Source organism: Centruroides sculpturatus, unplaced genomic scaffold (assembly GCF_000671375.1).
Source record: "Centruroides sculpturatus isolate CEXI.00-Female unplaced genomic scaffold, Cexi_2.0 scaffold34, whole genome shotgun sequence".
NCBI lineage: Eukaryota > Metazoa > Arthropoda > Arachnida > Scorpiones > Buthidae > Centruroides > Centruroides sculpturatus.
This window is the reverse complement of record NW_019384328.1, coordinates 290,405-315,327: the sequence shown is the minus strand read 5'-3', so window position 1 is coordinate 315,327 and position 24,923 is coordinate 290,405. Positions and strand designations below refer to the sequence as shown.

General features: G+C 26.4%; 1 protein-coding gene across 1 annotated transcript in view; it reads right to left on the bottom strand.

The window, feature by feature from the left end:
* LOC111628600 (zinc transporter 5-like) overlaps window positions 1-24,923 on the bottom strand; it is a 67,533-nt gene that overhangs the window by 19,258 nt on the left and 23,352 nt on the right. Inside the window, exons 9-10 of the mRNA XM_023372425.1 lie at window positions 23,383-23,512; window positions 2,286-2,460 (exon numbers count right to left, since the gene is read on the bottom strand). Coding sequence (XP_023228193.1) covers window positions 2,286-2,460; window positions 23,383-23,512 — 305 coding nt within the window. The remainder of the gene's footprint in view (window positions 1-2,285; window positions 2,461-23,382; window positions 23,513-24,923) is intronic.

Sequence of the window (24,923 nt, the reverse complement as noted above, 5' to 3'; positions counted from 1 at the left end):
TTTTTATTTAAATATCTGTTTATATTCTACCGCGCATATTTTTATTTAAATATCTGTTTATATTCTACCGCGCATATTTTTATTTAAATATCTGTTTATATTCTACCGTTGCTATCATTCCAAATTTGCTATTTAAGATTGGAATGTTTTTAAAAATTTTGTATTCAAAAAAAGGTTCTAATGACCTGAAGAAGACGAAAGTGTATATCGTTGAAAGCGCTCGTCAATTTAGTGACATAGGTGTCTAATTTAACGCTTATATGTTAAAAGTTTTTGTAAGACCTGTTGAAGTCATCTGCCTACAATATCAGACATCTTCTGCCCACTCTCTACCTTGGCTATTATCTCTTGTTTAGTTTCTATAGTGAACACAGTTCATGACACTCTGCACTTTTTAGGCCCCATAATAATATCAGTTTTTTAAATAAAAAGATCAGAACAGCACTTACAAAAATTCAGAGAACAGAAATTAACTAGTGTACAAAAGTTATGTATAGAACTGTAAAAGTCTTGTTCCATAAACCATGTATAGATGCCATTAAAATATAGTTTTACAAAACTTAAACGCATCATCACTTCTTCTTGTGTTTGTTCTGTCAGGTGTTCATTATCTGAATATAAAAATCTTTTGCAAAAGTGTTTATTGTTTCAATTTCACAGTCCAAACTGTTTGTTAACCAATCACACACTGTATTAAAATTTGAAAATTTTATGATTCCTATAGAGATTATATATTGTCATTCTTACATTGTAATAAAATTTTAAGTAATCTAAAACTAAGGTATTCAGAATTATAACAAAAAAATTAAATATTTATATTTTTAATTTCATATGCTTGAAAGTTGTGTGAAATTAAATAATAATAAATAATTAAAAGAATATGTCACACATTTTAAATCAAACAAATTCATATTTTGAATATCCAATATATCAATGAATACAAATTTGAAGTAAAATAAATATATTTATAATTTGTCTTGTATTTTTCCTTGATTCATTCCTGTAACTGCTACTCAAAAAAATTTTAATCTAATTATTAGTATTTAAGTAATCTATATTTTCCTACTAATTATTTAACATACTTTTCATTCATTCATTAATTCTATGCACAACATAATTATGTATAGATTCATTTTATCATACATGAAAATTTTATAATAATATTCATAATAATTCAATTAAATTAATAATAATGAACAGTAAAATTATTCTTTAAATTGAATTTGCATATTTATAATTAATTATTTAATTATATAAAAGTGTCAAACTAAAACAATGTTGTGTGTAACTTTTCTTCTTGAAATAAAAAAAATCAACAGCAAGAAATTGCTTATTATAATAATAGTCCTACAATGAAATAGTAATTTTTTAACATTATTTCTAATTTATAAAATTAACTGTGATCTTATTTTTACAATATACAAATATTCAAATATATTTTTAAAAATGGATAAGATTGCTTCTATGGTTATTTTTAAAAATTCCATTTTTATACTATTGTTTTTTCTTCAATGAATTATCTTTACTAATGGTGCAATCTTGTCTTTAAGTATTTAACCCACCAACACATTCCATATCATCTAAAATGTTGGCACTACATACAATTCTGCTTTCTGAAGTCACACATCAAAAATTCTGACTAGGCACTTTCAGATGTTTCTCATTCATCATCAGAAAAATTTAAATTCAAAAGCATGCACATGTTCTTGTTCTAAAACAACACTTTCTTTCCACATTCCAAACTCATTTAAATTGCATTCTCCTTGTAGCAAATCAACTATTTCTATATTCTAGTTTACTCTTCCTTAGTAGTCACTTCCATATTATCAAAAAGGTAACAATGTCCTTAATGTTTATGACCTCTTTTCTCAGGCTTTCCAGAAACTTTTAACTTCTCAGCTATCAAAATGTATTCATCAACTCTAACATTTAATATTACCCTTGCCAAAAGTGAGTCAAAAACACACTGCCCAACATTGCAGCAAATCATAGGGTGGTTTGTTAATATAAGGATAATAAAAAATATAGAAGTAATATGTTCACCATAATTAGTGTCAAATATGTTTTCCAAGAAAGACTAAAATTGTTACTTCCTTATAAAAATGCTTTTCAAATAAAGTTGTTAGTAGCTGATATTACTATAATCTAATAAAAATAAAAACTGTTATCAAATTCAATTCAATCTTCATGCTAACTAGACTTTCCTTACTCTTACATACTATTAAATCTAAGAAATTATTGTTATTAATGAATAGAATTAATAAAAACTTTTAATAATACTTAACCTTGTAAGTTGGTATTGTCGGCATGATGATGATGATGAGAGTGGGAGTGACCATGACCGTGACTATGTCCATGCCCATGACTAGATGAGGGAGAATGACCATGGCTGTGTGTATGTGCATGTCGAAAAGCAAATATTCCAACTAAATTAACACAAAGACCAGCAACAGAAACAGTCTGTAATTAAAAGAAAAACAAAGGATATAAAAAATGGTATTTGTAACTAAAATTCTATATTAAAATAAAATCAAATTAAAAATGTGTTGTTGATGCTACTGTTCCATTCTATTCAGATTCTGAAAATGGGACCAGTTGCTCTGATTAATGTTTAAATAACATTAAAAAGCTGGTCCTTAATACTGTCTAGCATATTTATTTCTTTGATTTCATGCAGAGTTGTATTATTTAGGTAAGTGTTTGAATCTAAAATTCCATGTTGATCATAAATATTAGCATAATATATTCAATAAATTTTATAAAACAAATGCTCTTAAAGGTATTTTAAACAAAGATTTAATAAATTTCTTAGATATATATAATTCATGATTTTATCTGAAATTCTGTTTTAAAATAATTATAATGATAATGATTATTTGGCTATAGTGGTTAAAGCATACTATTCTGGAGAATCAAGAATCAAATATACGCAGTAAAAAACACCCAAGGAATTTTTTATGGATGATGTCAGGTCCTATCTCTCACCACCCAGCTGTCCCCCATTGCACAGTGATTCAAATGTCAAAAAATTATGCCAAAACTTGATTTTTTGATCTAAGCATATTAGTATTTTGGTTTCACTGATTTATAAATAAGACATTGGAGTATTTGTTTTCAATTACACTCAGTACATAACGTTTAAAGTTTCGTTCAAATATATTGTATTATTTGTACAACAAATCAACTGCAAAGCAACTGAAATCAAGATTTCAAACCTATATTTTTACAATAATGACATCTAGAATTTCTTGAAACACTTAGGTTTCTAATTTTAACACACTTAAAAGTCTTCTCTCTGATATACATTGTAACAAGTAAAACTGAAATAAGTTAATAATGCAGAAAATTTTACAACATTTAATTGCATGCAATTTATATTTATTATTAACTTATAAAAATTGTATCTGAATGCAATTGTGATTTTTTTGGGTAAAGATAATGTAAAGTATGAAAATGATTAGCAAGTAACTTTTGCAGAACCATGCAGTAGTGGCTGTATGAGATATTTTTATGAAACTCTGTATCAGTACATTTGAATTATTTTGTGACAATGATGATGATAACGATTACAAGAGCAGAGGCAATAAATGTAACTCATAGGTGTGTTATCATCTTCAAAAGACTTATGTACTTTTACATTTATAAAATTAATATAATCAAACTATTTTTACAAGCTTTAATTTTTATACTATTAGTAATATTAAAAGATATATATACAATTATATACTATGCAATTGGTTACAAAAGCCATATCCAAAAAACATTCAACTTTTTGATGTATAATATATTTAAAATGGATAAAAATAATAATTTATTACATGAATTACATGTTTATTATAAAAATACTCATTGTAGGAATTTTTCCAGTCTTTTGCACTTTTGAATCATCACTCATTGTTGACCTAGCCAAAATAGGGCCAACTTAAAATGTAAAAAAGAAAAATCCCTCTTAATGTCCACAGAGTGGAAAGAGTTTTAAAAATATTATAAAACATTATATAATGAATAATTCATTATATAAATTAAAATGCTTTATTTATTTTATATATATTTGTATGAAACTTTCAAAACTTTTTAACTTCATGACATATAAAACAAAGTGTGGATAAAGCATTAGAAAATAGTAGAATAAGAAAAATAAAGCAAAGGTTACTATTCTCTTATCTAACTCTTATACAGTAGGATGTAGGAAGAGACAAGAGAGAGTAAAATATCTTAAATTTAAATAACAGAATCAGCTGTCAAATTTATTATTAATTGACAAAATACAGAAATGTAAGAGTTAAATATGCTTATGGGAATATATATAAATATTTTATCTAATATTAGAGTACTTTGTTTTAATTAATTAAATATATTACATGTATGACATAATTCAAAGGTTTATGAATTTTTCAACTTGCAGATCACTTTGAATTCTAATCATTTACTGCAATAATTTTCATAATACATGAAAGAGAATACAGAGAATATTAAAGAGATAAAGGAGAATGATATTACATCATTATTACTTAATTTGGTTGATTTACAGAATATTACGAAAGTTTTCACATTCTCTTTACACTTATCTAAACTTAAATGTTTACCAATATCATGCTTTGAGTATTATTTAATCAAAATTAAAACTCCTTTTCTTCCAGTTGTGAACAATATTTATTCAGAAAAATAGCTCTTAACACAATTAAATCTTAAAATACAAAGCATTATTATTATTTTTTTTAATTTTATATTTTCATTATTTCTATAAAAATTGAATTTATATTTTATAAAGTTTAAGTGAATTTATTCAAGAATTATAAATCTACAGTGGCATGTGGTCCTTGGAAGCGGTGAAAGTGCCGCTTTCCTTGTATTTTCTAAAATATAAATACATATTGCGTGATTATTTTCATACTTTAACGTACTTTGAATTAAAATTAATATTTTATTATAGCTGCATTGTGTATCTTATTACAAATTTCTATACTACATGTGAAAAAATGATAAGATTGCTATTGTATATTCAAATATCAGTGGCAGAACGGAAGCGCTGTATTGTCGAAACTGGGCCAGCTTCCAAATAGCCAGATTATACGCATTTGTGCATGCGCTTTACGAAGCACCAACATCAACTGGTTTAGCTGGTGGAAGCTACACACCAAAATATCATATAACGCTTCCAATGATTCTATCCAGGACTGGTTCTGGGCTGTTAGCCACCTGCCTGCTAGATATTTGGCTGCCCTTGCCCTATTATGTGAATCATGAATAGATTTATAACTTAACCCAACCGATAAGAATTTACTCGTATGTTTTTATGACAGTTCTGTATAGTTGACAGGAGTTTAAAAAAATCCATTAAAATATTTGATATATTTATACTTCTTTTATTCTGCTCTTCCATGTTATATTACTTATGGATTTCAATGTTAAACCAGTGATATTATGATTTTGTATGTCCCATCTATAAGGGGATGTAGAAAAAAACATGTACAATTCTTGTACAATGTTAAAAAATTAATCGTTATTTTGGCAACATCATTTACAACTAAATTTAATGAATGATATGCACAAGGTACAATAAAAGCTCTAGAATTTATTTTCCTTAAATTTACGATTTATGTATCCATTGTCATAAAAATTTGTCTTTCCAATTGTTTCCCAAGACTACAAATATTCAAGTACAAAGTAACCAGTTTCAACTTATTTCTACTTAAGTAGTAGTTAAATAATTAAGAGATTAAGGAATTAGGGATATAAATAAAACCCTGCTGAAAGAGCTGGAATTTTACTTAAACAAAAGCTTAACCGAACCAATCTAGCCAAGTACCGCGGGGACTGATTTCTTTGTAATATTAGATGTAATAAAGATAGAAATTTTTCCAGTTCAATGAGAATGACTGAAAAGTTGTAAATTTTGGAAATTTCCATGGACACCTGGTCCTAAAACTAATTAGTTAGAAAACAAAGGACTATCAAGTTTAACATATTTAGATTTTTACAGCTATGGTAAGAAACGTTTAAAATTTATACATCCTTTGAGATACTGTATACTAGTGATGCGACAAAAGAGGCACTTGACATTAACCAGTATCGGCACCCTCGGAATTTGGCACGCATGCATGCACTGCACACCTACCTAGATCGTCTCTGATTCCATCCATGAGCCACTTGTAGGGAGCAATTTTAACTAAGTGGGTTGTTTTAATATTTAAAAAGTGAAAAATATTTTGTTATTTTTATATACATTTTTTCACATAACTATATTTAATTATAATTTTCTTTAAAAGTATATTCATACAATTGAATATTTTGTACCAGGTATGTATAATTGTATATCCATCACACTTTTTATTTTACCAAGTAAGTTTTAATAATTTTATTTTTAATTTTAGCCCTTATATCATGGCTAATGATTTAGAATGTAATTGTGATAATATTGAAAATTTATTTTAAAAAACTTTTGGCTCAAGACCATATAATGCAAAAGAAAACATTATTAAAAGAGAAAGATCAATGCCTAAATTAAATATAAATACATCAACAAAAAAAATTTGTTCGACATTTTCACGATAAAATTTATGAAGGCATAAAATGGCTTTGTAGATGCATAGAAATGCAAAAATTGTTTTGTTGGCCTTGCCTACTGTTTTCAAATAAAATTAGTGTGTGAAATAAGAATGGCTTTGAAGATTTAAATAATTTGAGTAAAGCTAGCTAAAGACATGAAACTTGTAAATGTCATGCCAATTCTTTCATAAAATTAAAGCAATTTGGAAATCAAGGCAGAATAGAATTTAACATTAGTAAACAATATAAAATAAATATTCAAAATTATAACAAGATAATTACGACTAATAGATATATTATATCTAAATTAATAGATGTTATATGTTTTTTCTCAAAGCGAGAATTGGCATTTAGAGGGCATAGGGAATCTATTGAATCTAATAACAGAGGTAATTATATAGAACTTGTTTATTTAATGTCAGATAATTCAGATAATCTATTAAAAATACATTTAAAGAAGTGTATGGTTTTTAATGGCTTATCAAACAAACGAATACAAATGGGTCCTGACACGCAATTAACTGATTGCCCCTGTGAGTCGGCTTCTTAGAGAAACACAGCTTCCCTATCATCAAATGTCACGGCATGCCACTGTAAATCTATAATATTTTATTAGTGATTTTTACAGCATTTAAACCAGTATTCACACATTTATACAAACTATAATAATTTATAGATAAATTTCAATTCTGTATGTAGAATATAATTTTTTACGTTATGAAATAAAGATATCAAGAGTAGAGCAACGATGCATTTTTCAACAATTTTGTTCTTAAGACTATTATAAATATCATAGCTTTTCTTTTTTTAATAGCATTATTGAATGATGCCATTACAAAAAAAGGACATGAAAGAAACCAAAGTTTCTTTTATACTTTTCTGTTATTAAACTTTAAATCAATTTATATAAAAACAGTCACTAGAATATTTAATTATTAGTTAATAATGAAATTCATTAAATCAAATGTCTGCTACATATAGCAGATTTAATGAACTTCACATTATTTAAAGGACAAAAACAATTTCTGTCTTAAAGGAAAATTTATAACCTATTTTTTTGGATAGAATATGTTATAAGATACATTAACGAGTATAAATTATTCAATGTGCATAATAATAATATTTTATTCATAAGTGTATATTATAACAACATTTTAATACCTCCTGTATCATGAAAGTTTGTTATTAATATGTTTTTAAAACATGTTCAGCAATTGCAAACATCCTTCCACAATTAGTCTGTTAAATTGAGGGTCTACTGTATGTTTAAAAATTTATTACACTTAAATACTGATTTACACAAATTAGAACATAACATAAAGGGCAAACAACATATTTGAATATAATAAATAAGATTTAAAATTAAAACAATAAAAATTATCATTTAGATTCAACAATAAATATTAAAATAATTTTAAAATTCTTCTAGGAAATATGAATTTGTTATAATATAAATGAAGATGTTTATGATCCATTTAAGAATTAATTAATTTAACTAAGTATATTAATAAAAATATATTTTATTTGAAACAATAAACTTAATATATAAAATAAAGAAAAATACAAATAATCACACAAAAGATTTTTCTGAACTTTCAAATTAAATTAAAACTCAAAATTCTCTCTCTCTAATTATTTATCAATCAAAATTAAAAGAAAGTGATTAATTCTCAAGTACAAGATATGTGCAATTAGTTTTAATCCAGGTCCAAATTACTTCTCTTTCCTGTTAATCCCTTAAGGAAGTCAACCATCTACTGGTATTCAAAATAACATTCATTTGATCTGTAATTAATTAGTACCAATTATGAAAATGAAAAATTAATTAATTAATTTGCTATAAAATTAACATCTCTTTCAAATTTTCCCTTTTAAAATGTAACTTTATACTTTAATATTTATTTTTCTTCTTTTGAATTTTATAAATAAAAACAGAACATATTTAAATATAATATTTTAGAAATATTTGTGTAAATTTTTATATTTGAACAATAAGATATTATATAAGAATTAAATAACATTTTCTTAAATATATTTAAATTGTTCATTTAACATTCTTAACAATTTTAGTAAATTTATAGAAAAATTCCCGACCTTACATTATATTGAACTTAATTGCTAATTACTTTCTTAGTTCTGCATTTATATATTATTTCTTCAACTCCATAAAAATTAGAAACTATATGCATATATATGCTATTAATTCTAATTATATTTTCTAATTATTAATTAAAATTTTAAACCCAGAATAAACAGAACATTGATATCAAAGTATATTAATTATTATTCTAATTAATATATTTGGATACAAATTTTCTATATTTTCTGAGCTTAAAACTGTAAATGACAAATCTAAACTAAGAGATTTAGTACAGAATTAATTCTTTGAATGAAATTATATTATTTTTGATATTTATTTATAGTCTCAAATGGTCATATTTTGTATAAATTATTGTCAAACTCCTTATTTTTTTTTTTGTCCAAGAATTGTTCTACAAACTCTAGAAATATTGATTTTTAGTATTTTAAACAGAAATAATTTTTAAACACTTAATTTTCTCAAATTTTATTAATGATAAAAAAATAAATATAATTATCTGCATCTAAAATAATTAAATTCTAAATAACAAACAACTAGATTTCTTGATTGTGCTATAAAGGAAAATAAAGCTATTTGAAGTAATTATTGGGTTAATTGTATTTATTATAATCAAATTATAAATCTATAATTGTTTTTTCCATTAATTAACCAATTCTTGCTCAAAATATGATGAAAAGTTGGAATGAAAGATTGAGAAAAGTAGAAAAAATCATCTTAGACGAAATAACTCTCGCCTTTAAACTATCTTTTCATTACATCAATCGTCTCATTATAAATAATTTCTGTTGAATAAAACCTAATAATTATTTTAAAATTTCATTTTAATTAATTTATTAAATAAAGATTTATATGACAGAAAAATTTCAAATTAATTAAAATATATTTTTATTGAAGAAAATCTTATCTTAGAGCAATAATCTAAAAATAAAAGTTTGATTACAACAAAATATTGCTTAATGAAAACACTTCACATAAATTAAAAAATAAATTTCTAAGTACAGTACATATTTGAAAATTCTTCTTTACATCTAAAAACTCTTTTTATAATTTTGTAATAAATTTAATTTGTAATATTTACTTTATGAAAGTAATTCTATATACTAATATATTTATTATTGATAACTTACAATTCTGTACTGATATAATGATTTATTTAATAACAGACTTTTGTGATTATGAGAGTCTTGAATAAATTATTTGTACTTTCAGATAAAAACTTTTTTAAATAGCCACCAGTAGCCTAAAATGAAAGGTCAGTCACCAAGAATGTATAGTCTGGAATACGAAGATAATAAATGGTGGTTCCTTTTTTTGGAAGGACTTTGTCTTCAGATATTTAACTATAATTATTGCCATTGGACGAAAATTTATAAAAACATTTTATGTATTTATATCCTAATGCTAAAAACATCTGTAATTTAAAAAAAAAAAAGACTCCATAATAAAATGTGTATTTTAAATTGTCTACAAATTATTTATAAATAAATAAATATAAATATGAATTACATGTAAAATGGAAGCAATAAAATATAAATGCTAATATGATTATATAATGCAATACTGCTAATATGTTTAATAAATGAAAGAACGTCGAGTTTCTGATTTAACATTTAGCTATGCCGACTAATGCATATCGAAAAAAGCTTGTAACCCTTGTTAGGGCTAGAGCTAAGATACAATTCCTGATGGAATGCAAAAGGTACAGACTAGGGTTTCTGAAACGGGATTCCGGGATCCCGGTTGTTTTTTTAACCCGGGAAATTTTTCTTATCCTGGGAAAACCCGCAAATTTCTTAAAAATTCACTTTTTTTCTTATTTTGTGTTAAGGTTGAGGAGATTTGCAAATAGAAAGCATAATTAACTCATTCACTGCCAGAATACATTTGTATTTATTAATTTTAAACCTACCTATTAGTTTTTTTAAATTTTTGCTCGTTATAGCATGTCACAAATGGTCAATAATTAATATATAGCTTATTTGTGGCATGACTATAAAAATTCTTTACTTGTCGGAACCTGTAATATCTGGANAGCAGCTTTTGTATGTATTCATGTAGAATATTTTAACGGTAAATTTTAATTGTAAATGACTTCTTAAACTCCTCTTTTTTCCTGGTAAATAAAAGTGTGCATTCTAATTTTACTTTCTTTGATATAGGATATACAGGATAATTTAAATTAAATACACTAAATATCTTTTACCTAAATATTCTATGCTGAACTAGGAATGTGTTATATGCCATAAAATATAGTAAATATTTATCATTGTGTTATATTTTATCTATATAAATAGTTGACTATATCATATAGATTTATTTAAGTATACTCTATAACAGGTGTGGCCAAACTTTTATCCCTTAGGGGCTACTTTTTTGGTAAAATATAGTCTGCGGGCAACTATGAATACGGGCAAACAATTTTAGGATTTTTATATACGCATGCATTAACATTCATTTGCATTGTTCATTGGGATAAATACAAACAGTATGGGTATGTTGCACAGACAGTCTATTATTGTAAGAATAAATTATCAAATTAAGATTTTTAAACATTAATTTAAGTGAAAGCAAATTGTTCAACTTTAGCTTTGCGGGCTACTTTCAAAACCTTTGCGGTCGACCGGTCGACCACGGTCTACGTGTTGGCCATCCCTGCTCTATGATGTTTGCTTAATGGTGAAGTCACTTAAAGACATATTTCTAGGAATGTATCCTCATCATTAAGCAGTGTATACTTGTATAGTTAATATATATGTAATGTTGAAATCTTCATTTATATCAATCTAAGAACTTTAAAAAACTTTATCATAAATATTACACTAGCTAGCTAAAGATTTTTGAGTTTTATATGTAAGGTTTGCTCTTGATAGTCTTAATTAATAAAAATATATCTATGAAAGATAACGTAGAGTTTTCAATTAAGCTTTTCATTGAATTAAGAAAAAAACTGTCATTTACAATTAAATACTATGCATGAAATATCAAATTTTTTTGTATTATATATTGTGATAATTAAATAAAACTAATTAAAATATTAAAATTATCTTTGTTATAAATTGAATATATTGAATTCATAAAAAAAGAGTTTATGAAAAGAAATTGATCACATAATCTATATCATAAATTATTATAAAATTACAAACAATAATAATATTTCTGTTTATTTGTTAAAGGATGATGCCAAGATTTGTTGATTTTTCTGGCAGGTTATCAACATCTTAAACTGTGAATAAAAAGGCAATATAATATCAATTTTAAATCTTTTTATTTTTATTATTTGACATTTCAATGTCTTCAGATATTGAAACAATTGATTTAATAATGTTAGTAATGTTAATAAGAACAACAAACTTAAAAGTTAGAAATTTTTAAATTATAAGTACATTTCACTCATTCATTGTTTTAAATCGATTCTTTAATTAAAATGTGCTATAATTACAGATAAAGTTCTATAATAAAATTTAAATTAAACTACTTATTTCATATTCACTAAACAAAACAATGGCAAAATTGACAACTAAACATGAACACAAAGGAAAAACAATGTAAAAATACATAAAAGTAAGAAGAAAAATGAAATGCTATATGTAAATTTAATCTACCATCTGTAGAAGAAATTTATTGAAAAACACTTTATGAATTCAATGTAATTAAAATGACCAATATATTACTTCTCTGTTATTATTTTCTATCCGTATTATTTTTTTTTAATCATCTTAAAAATGTAGGACTTAATTTTAAAAATTACATAATATGTAATCTCAAACATAATGGTCATTTAAGTAATTTTTGATTTCCTCGTAGAGATTAAATATTACTAAATTGATAAAGTTATTTAAANTTTAATTCAGTCATTGCCAATAATTATCTAAAACTGCTATATACTAATTTAAATACATATGTATGTATTTAAATCAGGCATTACCTGTATAAAAAAGTGTACTTATACAGATATATTGAATTGTCTAATAAATTGGTCTATTAATAAAGTGTCCTGTTTGTTTTTGTTACATATATTCCTTACAAACCAAAGCATTCTTTACATCTACCAAGTTAGCTTTGTTCCATTTTAAAACAAACTTTTACTTCTGTTAATCTAAATGCAACAATATATGATCTTAACTATAAGAGAAAAATTTCTGCAGTTATAAATGCATTTTATAATAAAGTGCATTATTTTTAAAATGTAAAATAATCAATGATAAAACATCTTGATAAATCTTGTAAACTTGATTTAATGTAATAAATTTTTTTCATAATTTGTCTGTAAATAAATTATGAAAAGCATTTCTTACATTAAACTAAAGATAGTTAAATTAAGTCTTAAAATAATAAATTATACCAAATAATGTAGTAAAAATAAATAGCAATTTATCCCAAATAATATCAACTTACAAAAAATAAGTTAAATAATTTAAAATTAATCTACCTTGATGATGAATAAGACGAAGTACCCACATGTGAATCATAATGATGTTCTTGAATGGATTTCATTTCTTTAAATCAAGTAATCATTCATAAAATTTCTAATAAACCTATATTTATGTAAAAATAAAAAATTATTAAAAAATTAACTTTATAGAATGATATTACTATTCAACTCTGTATTGTCTTAACATTAAAAGAATTAAATTAAACTCCTTATTTAATGAAGTCCTATGAAAAAAACTTGATAGATGTTTGAAAAACAATCTCATTTTCAGATCAAGCATTCAGAATGTTAGATGTGAAGATAAGATTTGTTCAAGTTCAGTTTAATATTAATCAACTTTTTTATTTATTTTCTCATTATCTTGAAAACAGTTTTGAAAATAAAAATGACAATATTTAAAAGCTAGTTTGTATTTAGTTCTTATTATTTATTTTCAATTATGACTCTTTGCACCCTGTAAGCAGTAAGAAAGCCTTTTAATCATATCATGATAAGTACAGCTAAGCTCACAATGGAGCAGTTGAGTAGTGATGATAAGACTGGTGATGAGGACATCATCTGGAACAGACTGCCCATGAAATTGTTGATCAAACTGTTATTAGCAGCTGACAAAATAAATAATTATCAGATAACTTTAATTTGAAAATAAATCGTTGTTATTACCACTGCTTTAATATTCACACACTGTAGGGCAGGAGTGGGCAACCCGCAGCCCACATTAATAGTTTGTGCAGCCTGTGTCGCACAAAATATTAATAAATATATCAATTTAAAACTTAAGAAAGTATGCAGCAAACATTTTAATGTTATTTTCTACAGTTTAATAAAAATTTAGTAAAAAGTAAAACAACAATTCGACTAACATGACAGACATAAAACTAACTTAAAACTAGCAGTGACTAATATTCAATCAAATATTTTGGATATATTATGTTCACATCATTGGTTGTAATCAATTTTGGGCATATGAAAAAATCTTAATATTTTAATACTGACCAAATTATCCAACATAATCGTTCAATCGCATGTTTTATCATATACAGATCGTTCATGGATAGTTTCTATAAACGAAATTTACTTTTTCATGGAAGCTGCCATGTTAGTTTGTTGAATACTCAACGGTCTTTCAGGTCGTTGAGACCGTTGAGCTCAACGGTGAAACAGCGTTGACGTCACTAGTCTCAACGGAGAACTCAACGGTCCATTTAGAAACGTCGTTCTCTCACCGTTGAGTCAACTGTTGAATATAGAAACGTACGGAATTTCATCTTGTTAAAGCATTCAAGGGTGAACAATGGTCAACAGCTTTTGCAAATGTCAAAGGACAAGAGCATGTCAAAGGACAAACAAATGCAGAAGAGGCAATGATCTGCATTTGTTTGTCATTATCATGGTAGAACTACTTTCAATTAACACCACTGTCATAAAAAACTCTTCTGTGAACAAGTGAATCGTTTGAACACGAAGATCAAATGATTCACTTTGATCTTGGTGTTCAAACGAGTGAACATCAAGATCATGTTTGAACAAAGATCCTTGGTGTTCAACATCAAAAAATTGACAAAATCAAATGATTTTTAACATAGCAAGTATTATAAAATATTATAAAAATATTCAGAAAATAAAATTTACAAAAATATTTATTTATTTAGGAATGTAACTTCCATCAGTCAAATTAATCAAGCAGATTAATCAATCAAATTAATCAAACTTCCAACCATCAACCAAATTAATCAGGGAGAAATTATGCTACAAATATTTGTAGCATAATTTCTCCCTGATTAATTTGGCTGATGGTTGGATGATTATTAATACATTGAATTCTTGAGATGTTTCTATATAGAAATGTAGCTTCTATCAAAATCAATTCAGTTTTATATTACCAAACCAAATTGAGGTTTGATAATATAATAAATAATGTTCATAATTACCTTAATTGGTCTGCAATTTGAAAAAATTGTAGATTTATAAATTCCCACTGTTATCTCTCTGTCCTTCCTTAATCTTGAAAACAATCTTAGACAGATGAAAGTCAAGACCATATATGGAAAGATTATGGGCAAGAGATCCCAATTAACTATTTACAGACTTTTCATTTGCACCAGAAGCCACATTATTTCAATTAAAAATTTTTCTCTGAACAGAGTTAGATGACTGGCACAACTCTATTGCTAACAGGAAAAGTATGATGTACTGTACAGAGACAAAATACTACTAAAAAAATTGAAAACATTGTGACAAAAAACTACAACCCAGCATTGTGACTGTCACAATAAATAATTGCTCTTTAATAGTATAAAAGATCATATTAGTATTGTATCCAGTTTAATAAGTAAGTCATGATGGAAAGTATTTAGAAAGTTTGAAACTAATTTTTTTTTCTATACTTAATATNAATATTACTTACCTAATACAAACATAATCCAGCTAAATATCACACCACCAGAGAGAGCATGCTCATTTTCTATATTTATTATATTTTTAGCAGACCAACTATATGTAATTATTCCATTTCCTGATACAGTGCTGAATAGAAGAGCTGACAAAAACACAGCAATGGAACCATACTTTGCGCAACATAATGCTTCTAAACGTACGGTACACATGGATTCAACATAATAATCAATAACTAATAACAGAACAGAAGACACTAATGTTGGTATGATAATTTGTACAATAGATATAGACTGCAGCTGAAATATAAGTCATTTTTAAAAAACATTCTTTTTTTTTTTAAATTTGATGACATTATACTTACTTGAGAAGTAAAACAAAGTACTATTGCCCATGGAATTAACAAAACTACAGAAACAAGTGAAGAAAGAGCATTTAGTCTTTTTGCTCCTCCAATATCCACTGATAATCGTCTTGCTGCACTATTAAAACCAGTTTGAAGACAAACAACCAATACTAGTAATAAAACACCACCCTAAAATTAGAAATATATTATTAATGAATAGTTTATGGTTTATAACATGACTTCTTAAACTTTTTTTATTCACGACCCCATTTATGATTGTGATTTTTTTCGCGACCCAAAAATATAAAATAAAGATATATACAAATTTGCAAAAACAATAATGGTGTACTACCACAGTTCACTCTTGTGTTACAATGGAACAGAGACAACTGAATACACTGAAAAGCAACAACGCTACACTAGTTTACACTACAGTGTTACTGAATTGTTGTCTCGCTGCACCAGAAGTGACACAAAACGCAACTCACAAAACCTATGACACAAAGCGTGCCATTTTCAAACTCTCACAAATTATTTTCAATATTTTGCATTAAAATCTCACGACCCCAAGATTTCGCTATATGTAATTATTCCATTTCCTGATACAGTGCTGAATAGAAGAGCTGACAAAAACACAGCAATGGAACCATACTTTGTGCAACATAATGCTTCTAAATGTACGGTACACATGGTTTCAATATTGGAGCAAAATTGGGTCCCGAAAACGGGAAATTGACCCCATTACGGGTCGTGACCCATAGTTTAAGAAGCCCTGGTTTATAACATTCATAGAATCATTCATAAATTATTATTTTCAATACTTTCATCTGATATCCAGTTGTTGTGTATCTTAAGTCATATCTATACTTGAAAAAAATTCTAAATTGAAGATGTCAATTGCAAAAAAAAATGTTACAGAAAATTTGCTTATCAATACAATACAATACAAATCTCAACTTCTTTCGTTAAATTACCAAAAAATCAAAATGAACTATTTACAAATAAACCAACAATACTAGCAAAAACAAATTTTGATGCTTATTAATGCTACTATTTGAAATTACTGTAATCATGTTAATGATTATATGAGAAGTATATCATACACAAATCAACAGAGTAACTGTTTGAGCTTCATCTCCCATCTGCATTCAAACATCTTGTTGTCTACTACCACTAGAAGAACCATAAACAAAAATGGCAACCTGAAATAGAGAAGACATTTTGTATTCTGCAGTTTGCAAAGTTGGAATCATTCACCATTGTGCAACATAAGTAATCTGATGGAGCTGTAGAATTATGGCTGCTGTAGGAGGAGTGACAATGGATATGCTGTAGTAAGTATAGGAAGAATTTGAGTTTCAGTTGGATGTGTGCTATGTGACATGAGATGCACACATTGAGAAGTTGTAATAGGAAGATGTAAAATTTGGACAGTTTCCAATGTTTTAAGGTAATACAATGAGAGATAATAACTACAATAATTTAAAATTATAGCATTCATTTTGGAAGATCCTGAATATCAAGGAGTCTTCAAATAAGCAAAAACTGAAGATATTTATTTCTACTTAATGTAATTTGGTTGCTGTTTATTCAATTTCTATATATAACGCCCCTTTAATCCAAAAAAAACTTGTTTTCTAACCAGAAATGCTGTGAGACCATCTACCAAACAAGTTTTTTTGGATTAAAGGAACATTATATCTAGAAATATTTATTTCTAGGTTAAAAATGTTTTTGCTATATCGTCAAATTTTTTTTGCAATTAATCAAATTCAATTCATAAAAATGAAAACATATTTGCAAAAAAGTAAAAATAAAATACAGTGGAATCCCGGTTAACGAACATACTCTGTTCCACGAGTCCGTTCATTAACCGAAGCAAATTTTCCCATAGAAATTAATGCAAATACAATTAATCCATTCTAGCCGTCAGTATTTTTGTAATTTTATTTGTAAAATGGGTTTTCTTTAATGAAAATATAGGAAAACGTGCTCATAAACAGTCGATCTAGGTTAAATTTTTGGAAAATGGGAAGATTTGATGGGTATAAAAACATCACATATGATCATTAAAGTTCTAAAATGACAGATAGCAGAAACAATAGGCTAAATTATAAGAGAAAGGCTTATAGGTTTATCAACAATCTCTGATCAGAGTCGACAAACGGGTGTCAAATAAACGCCTCTGAACAAACCTTTCTTGGGACCTGATCTGGTTTCAATTTTCACCTGGAGACAAAGAAGAAAACAATCAGGAAGCAAGGAATGGGACACAGGACTAATCGTAAGGTGAGATTCAAGGAAAAAATACTATAAAAACCCCGAATCTCAAGGTCAAAACGCAGTTTCCTAAAAATTCTATGGTGAAATCTGTGTCGTCTTCATCTGGATTAAGCCTGAAGTCGTGCCCACTAAAATTTGTGTTGTGTCTCGCAAACCGCTCCAGTCGTTGCAGCTCTGTCACCTACCATCACTTCTGTGACCAAGTGAACCCATCTCGTCCGCTCTGGGGCTACAACTGATCAGCTTGCACTATTGTAGGACCAGCGATATGCCACTCCTCAGTGCCGGAGAAAATACTGTAGATAAGCCATTTCCAACTATCTCAAATATGTAAGCATCTTCCTGTTCTAATAAATGATTTTCACTGTAAAATACTTGTCACCTTTGTCTCCTCCGCCACCACCAACGTACAAATGGACCCTAGACCATCACCGACACATGATTAACTGATTTTCCCTAAAAGCCAGCAAGCTTACAAATTTGACACAAAAACCCGTTAAGTTCGTTATTCGAGACAAATTTTTGCAAAATAAAAGTTCATTAACCGATTTGGTCGTTAACCAGGACGTTCGTTAACCAGGTTCCACTGTACTTTTTTTGTTCCATTAATTTATTTTGTTTTAAGTAAACAATGTAAATATAATTATTGCTTAATAAATTCTACTATTATGTAATTTATTTTAGAAGTATATTTTACAGATTTTTAACAATTTACATATTTGTCAGGAAAAATAATGAGTATATAAATAAGAATACATAAGTCTGAGGTTTATGGCTGAAAATAATTTTGTAAAAAAGATGTTTTATATTCAAAATATTAAAAATTTATATTAAATATTCATCTCAAAATAGAACTCTGTCTCAAGTATTTTCTAAGAATAAAAATATGAATTTAAACAAACTATATTTATTTTATAAATAAAAACAGCTAACTCTCGGTATTCATGATAATTAGGTTCTTTGGAAATTTTGCAAATAGAAAGGAAGTCCTATGAGAATATCAACTTAGGTTCCTGAGAGTCAAGCAATGTGGCTGAGCTAAAGCATGTTGCTGTCTCAGGAATATTTAAACTTTTACAGATAATTCAATAAACAAATAATAACAACTAATGTTTATTTTATTCATATGTTTAATTATATCAAAAACATTAATCTTACATTTTAAAACAATTGGGGGAGTCATTACAACAGTTTGAAAAAACTGAATTAATGTTGTTTGATGAACTGTTTTATTCCTGTCCTTTAAGACTTCAGTATATGGAAGCCAGGCTGCTTCCAAAACTTGCTTAAATTTGAGATGGTGCTCAGGACTAGATTGATTCTTGCAACTCCTTCAATCTGTCAATAGTGCAGTAAATTTCTGAAAGCTTGTAAGCTGTCATCAGCAGCTTTAGCATTTTTCTCCCCTGTTTACAATGTCCCACTATGCTAGTGTGAAAATTTTTATAACTATCAAGTGCATTTCCTCATTTGTGGGCTCTGCAGCTATCTGGTATAGTATGTTCTCAACATCTCCTGTGTACATTCCATAAACTTCTCATTGACTAGCTACTTTGCCATCTTTTACTGAATTATTATCATTACTAAATATTACTAGGTAGCACATGACCAGCTTACAACCAGTAATTGGTCTACAGACTTTACACACAAACTTTGACCCCAAATATCTCAGCTCATAAATCAAATTTCAAAATTCTGAATTCATCATGACCTTGGCCTTGTTGAGTTGTACACATGTGCAAAAAAAAAATCATGTTCAGAAATTGCACAGTTGCTTTAAACTTCAATTGCAAACAAAACACTTTCTGACTTATGCAGAGCTCCATTCAATTACACATGGAAGTACCTATTTACTGAATTTATTCTATTTACATAACTCTGATATAAACCTTTCTCGTGTATGATTTGGCAGAAGGCATTATTATTGTAATGCAGTTTGGTAGTACAGTAATTACTGTACTTTGCTTGGTTATGTCAAAAAGTTTAAAAATTAGAGATAACACAAAGTACATTTTTACAAGTACTGTAGTATGACAAAAATATCATAAAAGCAATTCGCAAATGTACAAACATTTTGCAAATAGTCATGTGTTTGGTCATAACTTTACAATCATAAATAGGAAAAAGGATGATTACCAAACACACAAATACCAAGAGTTACATCGTATATCTATATCTTGTAGATTTGAAAAAAGTGTAAGAAATAAACAATGCAGTTTAATAACTTAAAATAATGTAAAATAACTGAAAATTACATTCATAGTAATAATGAATTTCTGTAAAAAAACAAAAAATGCAAAGCACTTAATGCAAACTGAAGACAATCCAAATAATTTAGACTCAAATAGAGAATCAGAAAGTAACATATAAACAAATATTCTATCAACTGCTATTTATAACATGCAGAATAAAATGTGAAAGAAAAACTTTTCAAACAAAATCAAATGATGAAACAAAACACAACTGAATGCATTAATGTAAACAATCATCTGAACAAAAACATTACAATTTTACTCTTAAAAAATAAGTAATATTGCAATATACTAAAAAGTTTCAGAAAATGAGAAAAAATTAGCACAAATCAAAAATAGTAATAAAATTAAATCATAAAAAATTGATAAGTATACAAGTCTCAGAAAATACAAAACAATAAATTACTAAAAACTATAATGATTCTAATATGAATCCAATAATCCATTTAATGTTGACACTAATATCTATCCCATTGAAACTAATTAAGTAATTTATATATTAGTAAATTTTTATTAATGAAGAAATTCAGATAATGAGACAAACAACATACTGTACTATAATTAATAAAAAGAATGCAAGGAGAATAAAATTCTATCTTAAATACTTTTACCTATCATGTTTTGAAGTAAAAACATGATAGGTAAAAGTATTTAAGATAGAATAAAAATTGTAATTAATTCATGGAAAATACTGTAGCAATAATTATAAATTAACAAAAAATTATATCTTTTAATAACACATATGTATCAAAATACTTACTTTATGATCTGCCAATCCTAACCATGAAATAATATAGAAAAACACATGACTAAATCCATGGTGTTGATGTCCTTCTGCTGAGCTTCAGTTAAGATAATAACTTTTAATATTAAATAAAATACAGGGTAGGTAAAAAAGTCACTTAACACTCCTGCTATAGAATATAGAATGCACCTAAAGTTAATTCAATCATGTCAGGAACACATTAGACCGAGGGGAAACAGATTGATGCATATAACACATGGAGTTGCATTCAATTGCATTGGATGGCAGCCATTATGAATGCAACTCCAAAACTGTAAAAGGGAAGGGAGTCATGTGACACATCATTTAGGGTCAGACTTTCACAAGGAATTGATTGCTAGAAGATTTTATTTACCTACCTTAAATAGAGTTATGTACATTATATGATGTGCTCAATGTACACATTCTTTGGGTACATTCTATATTCTGTAGTAGGGGTTAACTGACCTTCTTTTCCATCCTATACTATAAAAAAACATTAATGACAAATTTTATTTAAAAAAAAATAAACAGAAATCATTTAAGAAATCAAATATCGTAGATATAGCTTTTAAAAAGAGACAGCATCCAAATTATCTATATCAACTTTTTGGAAACAACTATGTAATTAAATAATTCAAATGAAAATGTGAAGTATCATTTAATNTATAAAATTTAATTTTTCTTAAAGTTTATACTTTATTAATATACATATTTATTAAATTTAAAACATTTTTTTAAATAAACAATGACAACAAAAACAATATTTGTTTTAAAATACGGGTGTATGCCACTTAAATGATGGAGATCCCATAACATTATAACAGTGCTGAAAAATTTGTAGCCCATTTCTATCTTTGTACATTTAGATATGTATTTTACAGCATATAAGACATAATTTTTTCCCAAAAAAGGGCTAAAAAAATTGTCCTGCATCTTATATGTGAAGTTATCTTTGATGAATTTCCCAAACAGCCTTCAGTAGATTACAGATAATCTCTACTTATGCTAACTTTTGGATAAAAACATTAATGATAATATGTTTAATTAAATAATAACATTTTTACTCTTTGCTATAGCTAAGCAGCTTTTGTATGTATTCATGTAGAATATTTTAACGGTAAATTTTAATTGTAAATGACTTCTTAAACTCCTCTTTTTTCCTGGTAAATAAAAGTGTGCATTCTAATTTTACTTTCTTTGATATAGGATATACAGGATAATTTAAATTAAATACACTAAATATCTTTTACCTAAATATTCTATGCTGAACTAGGAATGTGTTATATGCCATAAAATATAGTAAATATTTATCATTGTGTTATATTTTATCTATATAAATAGTTGACTATATCATATAGATTTATTTAAGTATACTCTATAACAGGTGTGGCCAAACTTTTATCCCTTAGGGGCTACTTTTTTGGTAAAATATAGTCTGCGGGCAACTATGAATACGGGCAAACAATTTTAGGATTTTTATATACGCATGCATTAACATTCATTTGCATTGTTCATTGGGATAAATACAAACAGTATGGGTATGTTGCACAGACAGTCTATTATTGTAAGAATAAATTATCAAATTAAGATTTTTAAACATTAATTTAAGTGAAAGCAAATTGTTCAACTTTAGCTTTGCGGGCTACTTTCAAAACCTTTGCGGTCGACCGGTCGACCACGGTCTACGTGTTGGCCATCCCTGCTCTATGATGTTTGCTTAATGGTGAAGTCACTTAAAGACATATTTCTAGGAATGTATCCTCATCATTAAGCAGTGTATACTTGTATAGTTAATATATATGTAATGTTGAAATCTTCATTTATATCAATCTAAGAACTTTAAAAAACTTTATCATAAATATTACACTAGCTAGCTAAAGATTTTTGAGTTTTATATGTAAGGTTTGCTCTTGATAGTCTTAATTAATAAAAATATATCTATGAAAGATAACGTAGAGTTTTCAATTAAGCTTTTCATTGAATTAAGAAAAAAACTGTCATTTACAATTAAATACTATGCATGAAATATCAAATTTTTTTGTATTATATATTGTGATAATTAAATAAAACTAATTAAAATATTAAAATTATCTTTGTTATAAATTGAATATATTGTATTTCTTTGTATATATCAAATATTTTCAATTTTTATTTGATTATTATTTTTTTATTATAACCATGTAACTAATAGATATTTATACATGTAGCAAAATTAAATATTTTTATTATTCTAGTAATTTGCTAAACCACAATATTTACCAATAATCTTTCAGTAAGAATCTCTGGTGGATCAAATATTCGACTTAATGCTTCAGTAAAAACCATAAATGCAACAACTATTAAAAACAGTCCATTAATGAAACCTGATAAAACCTCAACTCTGCCAAACCTATTAAGAAATTAAAAAAATACATATAATTAGTTTAAAATGAATAATATTTTTAATGTAATAGGTATGCTTAAAAAATGAAATAATTCTAATTATTTTCCTATGTACTGGCAATTAAAATAAAGTAATATATTATGTTATAAATTTTTATTGATGATTTAACTTTGTAGAATAATTAAATTTTTCTTTAGTTAACAAATAAAAGACAAATAACTTTGACCTTTAAATGAAACATAATTCATTTCAGTGGTTTTGTTAAAAATAAGTTAATCATATTAATGGACACTAGAGAAATATATTCATTGTATATATAGTATCTTATAAATATTCATGTAAAAATGTCATTTCTTAACTATAATTAAGGAAGTATTGATTTGAAAACTTTTTTAATTCTAACTTTAAAAACAATGAGGTCAATTAGTCAAATGAGAGCAACTGCAAACTAAATTTACAATAAATTTTAAAAGTTTTGGTTAAAAAACTGTTCATTTGACTTTGACATCTTAATAAAAAAAAATTTAATTTTTATACACAGGGGGGGTGCAAAAATAGGTATACAGTTGAGAATCTGAGAAATATAAATGTTTGGTGTTAATTATTATTATTTTTATTATCTTTTATTAGTTTGTATTCCTTATTTATTTGTGATTTAATTTGTACATAAAAATAAATGCTTTTTCTTCCTATTTTCTCCCTGTATGTTTTTTCCCATAATAACAACTGTATATCTACTTTTGCACTTCCCTGTATTTGCACTGAAAATATATTTAAATGCTAATTACATGAAATAAAAGTAATCTTAAAATCAAGTTATCTTAGGTAAGATTTAAGATTTTCTATAAGAATTATTCATATGATACAATATATCATTTATAATAAATTTAAGTACCATAAGATTGTAATTAAACTATCTGTATTCAAAGCTGTTTAGAGAGTTGTTTAGCAGTCAAAATGCAATAAAGTTTGGTATGATAGGATTTCAGAACATGCAGAAAACATTTCCATACAATAAAATTAATACTAAAACAATAAATACGTAAATGTTCACTCATAAAATTAAAGAAGCCAGAAAATATCATTAGAAAAATAAACGTCTTTCAGAAACTTTTTAGTTTTATCTGCAGAACGACTAAAATTGTTCTATAGGAAAGCATTCAACTAGAAACATTTCATTTTAACAAATTTTTTAAATGTTTGAATATATAAATCCTTCAGCTGGCTGATAACAGCTAGTGTTGAGTATTGGAGTAGGCCTCTGCATGGTTTATTTTGCTGTAGTACACTCTCATTCATTATGTTTGAAAGTGCCTATGGGTATGTTTTTATATTCAATGATTAGTTCAATGGTGAGAAAACATTTCTAAATGGACTGTTGAGTTGTCTGTTGAAGCTTGTGATGTCAACTTTGGTT